Source organism: Thunnus maccoyii, chromosome 3, assembly GCF_910596095.1.
Source record: "Thunnus maccoyii chromosome 3, fThuMac1.1, whole genome shotgun sequence".
In the NCBI taxonomy this organism is placed as follows: domain Eukaryota; kingdom Metazoa; phylum Chordata; class Actinopteri; order Scombriformes; family Scombridae; genus Thunnus; species Thunnus maccoyii.
Genome location: NC_056535.1, coordinates 7,991,339 through 7,996,565, shown reverse-complemented (window position 1 = coordinate 7,996,565; position 5,227 = coordinate 7,991,339). Strand labels below are relative to the sequence as shown.

Here is a 5,227-nt window from a genome sequence, read left to right as displayed (position 1 = left end):
CTCTTACTCTTCAGTAGTTATTTCTAAGACAGGTAATGAAAAGACCACACCTTGAAGAAACACAGTACAAGTTGCTGCAAAACTGGATTTTTTTCTGACAGCACTCCATCTCAGAAATGTCAATCTGAAGAATTACCTGGATGAATCAACAAGGAAAAGGGCTCAGCAATTTTCGGATTATTTAAGACACTTTTGTCACGTGGTGTGTATACACAGATCCGAAGACAGACGCTGAGGCAGGACAGGTTGATTTAAGGATTAAATGGGGAAAGTGAGCAGCGGCAGAATGGAGGGACAGAATGAGTAACAAATAATCACACTGAGGCAGCCGTTGTGACATGACAAGAGGGTGAAAATGTAATCAAAATAAAAAATGAGGTCTTCAGCATTTGCTAAATATCGGTTTTAACATCTAGAAATAATAAATAGTGTTTGTCGCAACAGCACTCAAAATGAGCCCTAGTAAATCAGTAAATGTCAAGCATGTAAGTTAGATTTGGTCTGTTGTGCATTCCTTGCACTCTCACAGAGTCCAGAGAGAGAGGGGGATGGCAGGAAGCGGAGGGAGGAGTTAGTCTCATGTAAACGCAGGCATATGTCCGGATGTTGGGAAAGTCAGTTTTCCTCTAGCAGCGAGGAGAGAGAGGTGAGAAGAGGACAGGGAGCGCTGCCTGCCTACACATGTAAGTCTGATTTTCTATTAGATTTTAATGAGAGACCCTTTAAAAATGCAGGAGGGTTTTTTGTGCCTAACAAGTGTTTGCCCCTGTGTTGCTCAAGGGAGAACAAGACTCCATCTGGTTTTAATTTCGCTTTGGACTGTACTGTTTGTGCACTCTTACTACAATGAAATATTGTGGAGACCCACCAAATGTTAGATTTAGTAACAAAAAAACTGACATTGCTGTGATACTCTTCAGTCATGACATTTTCAAAACTAATGATTTGTTATATCTTCAATAATGAACAAGTTTTGGGGATTTTAAATAACCTGCATATTCTTGTTCTCCTTCCTATTCTTTTATTTGAGAGCCTTTGATGTTATTTGCACAGAGAGTGAATTTGGTTTGTATGCACAGGATGTAACTTTGTATTATGCAATTGTGTATTTCCTTCAAGTGTCCCTACACATCCCTTCAATCATTTCTACATTTGGAGGTGATTAAAGATGTATGTGTGTGTGCCAGGAAGCCCTGCAAGGAATACTCTGCGTTTCTCTTTCTGGGCCTCTTGGTTATGTATATGCTAGGAGGAAGCCAAAGTAAAGGTTAAAGTCCCAGTGCTCTGCCTTTTGTGACACAGCTCTTAACCCCCAGCCAGTTGCCATGCAACTCAAACTCCAAATCAAAAGGAATTACCTCAACTACCATTGGTCTTTCACAGTTGCATTATTACTGCAAGGTGAATCCGTTTCCAGCATCACTGCTTTCCCACAAGAGTCCTTGTTCAGGATTCTGGCTGTGCTGTTCTCCTCCTTTTCGCTCTGTTCTTCTCTAATTCATCTGTGCTCAAGAAACTACACAAAAAGCGCTGTGTTGTGTGCTTATTGCAGTTGATATTAAATGATATCCCACAGTGATATCATCACATTGAGATTGTGTGAGTGTGCAGCTTGGACCTGGCAGCAGCAGCAGCAGCAGATAATGAAATCAGAAGTGGTACACTGAATAGTAAACACCCATCTCATTAGTCCAACACAAAGAGAGAGGAAGAGTGAGGGTAGATATGAGAGCTTTCATTCACCTCATGCAGATGTGTTTTTATTGCATTGTGTGTCCGTTTTTTCTGGTTCATTTATCCCAGCCTCTAACCAGAACCATCTAACCATGTTGAATTAATGTTTATGCCCTCTCTTTCTTGTTTGTAGGATGTGGTTGACTCTTTTTTACAGTTGCACCGGTGGAGCAGCTCTCCTGTATGTTCTGTACAGATGGGTGATCCCCACCGCTGTGCAGTATCATGCTGGACTGGCTCTGATTTGGCATGATGTCATAGTGGAGCGGATGCTGGACACGCTGACCCAGTCTACACGTCCACAGGTATGGTGTCGATTGCATGTATTTGGTCATAAACCGAAGTATTGGACAAATTCAAATTTTGACCTGATGATGGGATCACCACTGTTATTGCATATCATCCTGAGGAGCAAAAGGATGGATATTTTATAACAATCCATCCAATAGTTGTGGTGATATTTCATTTAAAACCACAAATGTCAACCTTATGGTGGCGCCAGGGGAAAGATCAGGGAGACGTAAAAGTCATTTGGATTTATCCTCTGAAGACCATAAATGTCTGTGGAAGAATCATGGCACTCCATCTGATAGTTGTTGAGATATTTCAGTCTGAAACAAAGTGGTGGACCGATGTCGACCGACTGACTGACCAACAGACAGACGTTGTCATCTGTAGAACCGCACCGCTAGCATGGCTAAATCCTGATTAATGATATTTTTTCAACACATGAATGTGATAATGTGACCAAGTAAAATTGCACTTTTATTGGAAAAGGAAAAAAAATAATTTTCACAGAGTGGTGTAAAAACTCAGACAGACCTTTGTTTTTATCCAGGCTCTCTTGGTGTTTAAGAAAACAAGACAGGTGCAGTTCAGGAGTGGATTTAACATGAAACAAAAGGCCCTTCGCAGGTGTAACTAATACCACAATAACAACTGCATCCCATTTAGATGTCCCACTGCCCTACTTTTGTGCAAGCTGGCTCAGTGGGGCCCTTGACTGTAACAGAACCATCGTTAATGTTATTAGTTGCACCTGCGCTTTTCCTGCTATGACAACAGGTCCTGCCTGCATTTGTTGCATTAATAGTGACTCCCGAAATAGCAAGTTTTACAAGACATAATCGTACCAAAGAAAATTTTTGCATGTGTCAGAAATTGAGCAAATAACAAATAACTAATAAAAAGATCCAATATTACAATCATGAAAAGATAAAAAGTATTTTATAATTACATCAACCCCAGCATGTAACACATGCATACACCCATACACCAAAAAGTAAACAGTGAATAGTACATGGATATACAAACATGTCCATTCATGCTTGTTTATTGTCTACTGAAAAGTGTTTTTTCCTCTGTTTCTTTGTGTTAATTAATCAGGGCTGATTCTTCTTCATCTGTCCCTAATTAAAGCAAAACAAAACAAAACAAACACAAAAAACCTAATAAAAAACCCAAAGCACAGGCCCCATTGTCTTTTGATCGTGTCAGAAATGTGCCATCGTCAATTAACAGATAATAACAAAAAATGTATGAACCATAACCTTCTATAGTTATAACATTTCACTTAAATCTGTAGACAGGGCTTCCTACAGTTAGGAACCCAATAATGTACAGTATACTGTGTTCTGTTAACTTTATCCTCTGCTCATGTTGAAGTTTGACAGTATGCTGGACACTTGCTGAGGACAACAAACTCTATGTACACAAACCAATCAGATGCAAGTGTTCCCATCATAACAAGTGTAACAAAACTACTAAGAGAGTGAAGGAGTCAGTCAAGTCTAGTCTGTATGTGCCCATAAAGCCCACAAAGAGAAGAGGTTCAATCAGGCAAAGGTTTGGACACACTTTCTCATTCAAGGGAAGGAGAAGGTTTATAACATCATATAATAATGATAAAATGAATAACAGTAAAATAAATAATAATAATGATAGTTTATTGATAGACCATAGACCCTTTTCCAGAGTTAGGAAAGTAAAGACAATAAAAGGTCATAAACGACACTGAAAGCAGGAGAATGAGGCAGAAAAATTCAATTAAAATCCCCCCAAAAATCTAAATATACTGTATGTACATACATAAGAGAGATTTGATACATACAAAAGTCCATCTGATGATAAAAGAGTGAAAGTATATTAGCTGTTAAGAAAGTCCATTCTGTCAGCCATCCTGATGCGTGTTATCTTTATGTTAAAACATTTCAGCTTTGTTGAAAGTTTCATGTATTTGCCTGAGGAAGACTACTCTGGGCTGAAACATTTCCAATGAATCCTGTCCTGTAAGGAGCTTCTTTTACCATTTAACCATTTAACTTATGTATCTGGGGCGACAGTTAAGTGACACCTTAATGGCCTTTAATAAAATAACCTTATTGCCAAGTGTTATTTCCCCCCCAACTCCTCTCTTCAGCGGCTCCTGGGTGCAGTACAGAAGAACGCCACTAGAGGAGACCCTCGCAGCGTGGTCCAAGCCATCGATCAGTTCTGCAGACATAAGGAGTGGGCCATGAATGTGGGGGATGAGAAAGGTACTGATTAAGTCTGTGATATGACTGTGTGCATTCAGGTGTAAAATCCTTACCTCACTTGACCCAGTTAGATGTTTTAATATCACCTTTTTCTGTTTTTTTATATCCATGTTGTTTGCCACAGGCTGCATTCTTGACTCAGTGGTGTCTGAGATAAACCCAGCCACTGTGTTGGAGCTGGGAACCTACTGTGGCTACTCCACGGTGCGGATCGCCAGCCTGCTTCCCCCTCATGCCAAGCTCATCACACTTGAATTTAACCCAGACTTTGCTGCTATTGCTCGTCAAGTCATTTCTTGGGCAGGCCTAGAGGACAAGGTAAACCCTGCTGTCTTTAAATGAACTGAAAAGACAAATGAATCAATGTGCACAGGTCAGGTCAGTGCATCTCTTTCTTCCAGGTGCAGTTAGTTGAAGGATCTTCTGGTGACTTGATCCCAAAAATGAAGGAGCAGTTTGGAGTGAAAACATTTGATTTGGTTTTCCTGGATCACTGGAAGGATCGCTACCTTCCCGACACAAAGTTGATAGAGGCAAGTTTTTTATGCTCATGTTATACTTATCAAATATAAACTCTTTTTGACACCCACTTTGCTTTGTCATCAGGAGTGTGGCCTCCTCAGGAAAGGGAGCATCCTGCTGGCTGACAACGTCATCTGCCCTGGAGCTCCTGAGTACCTGGAGTACATCCGTAGCAGCCCGCAATATGAGAGCCAGTACTTCAAATCTCACCTGGAGTACACCAAAGTGGAGGATGGCTTGGAGAAGTCTGTATTCTTAGGGTAGTTTTTAACAAAAAGGTGTCATGTATTACACAGGTACTAGTAAATCAGTAGACCTTCATTGTCTTGGGTTGACTGTGCAGGCTTGCCTGATGTCATGGGCAAGAGGCAAATCTGTTTTTCTAATATGTCATTGAATGTGTTAACTTGGAATTAAAAGTAAAGGAAAAACAA

The 5,227-nt window shown here is 40.4% G+C and overlaps 1 protein-coding gene across 2 annotated transcripts; it reads left to right on the top strand.

Moving 5' to 3' along the window:
- The first annotated feature begins 285 nt into the window (after nucleotides 1–285).
- comtb (catechol-O-methyltransferase b) lies at nucleotides 286–5,227 on the top strand. 2 transcript variants are annotated; one of them, XM_042406428.1, is made up of 6 exons: nucleotides 286–683; nucleotides 1,868–2,039; nucleotides 4,154–4,271; nucleotides 4,396–4,589; nucleotides 4,673–4,804; nucleotides 4,878–5,227. In XM_042406428.1, coding segments are annotated over exons 1-6 (798 nt in total). In that variant the 5' UTR covers nucleotides 286–681; the 3' UTR covers nucleotides 5,058–5,227. The 2 variants fall into 2 exon arrangements, with proteins under 2 accessions (XP_042262362.1, XP_042262363.1); XM_042406429.1 differs by lacking the exon at nucleotides 286–683 and adding an exon at nucleotides 718–1,719.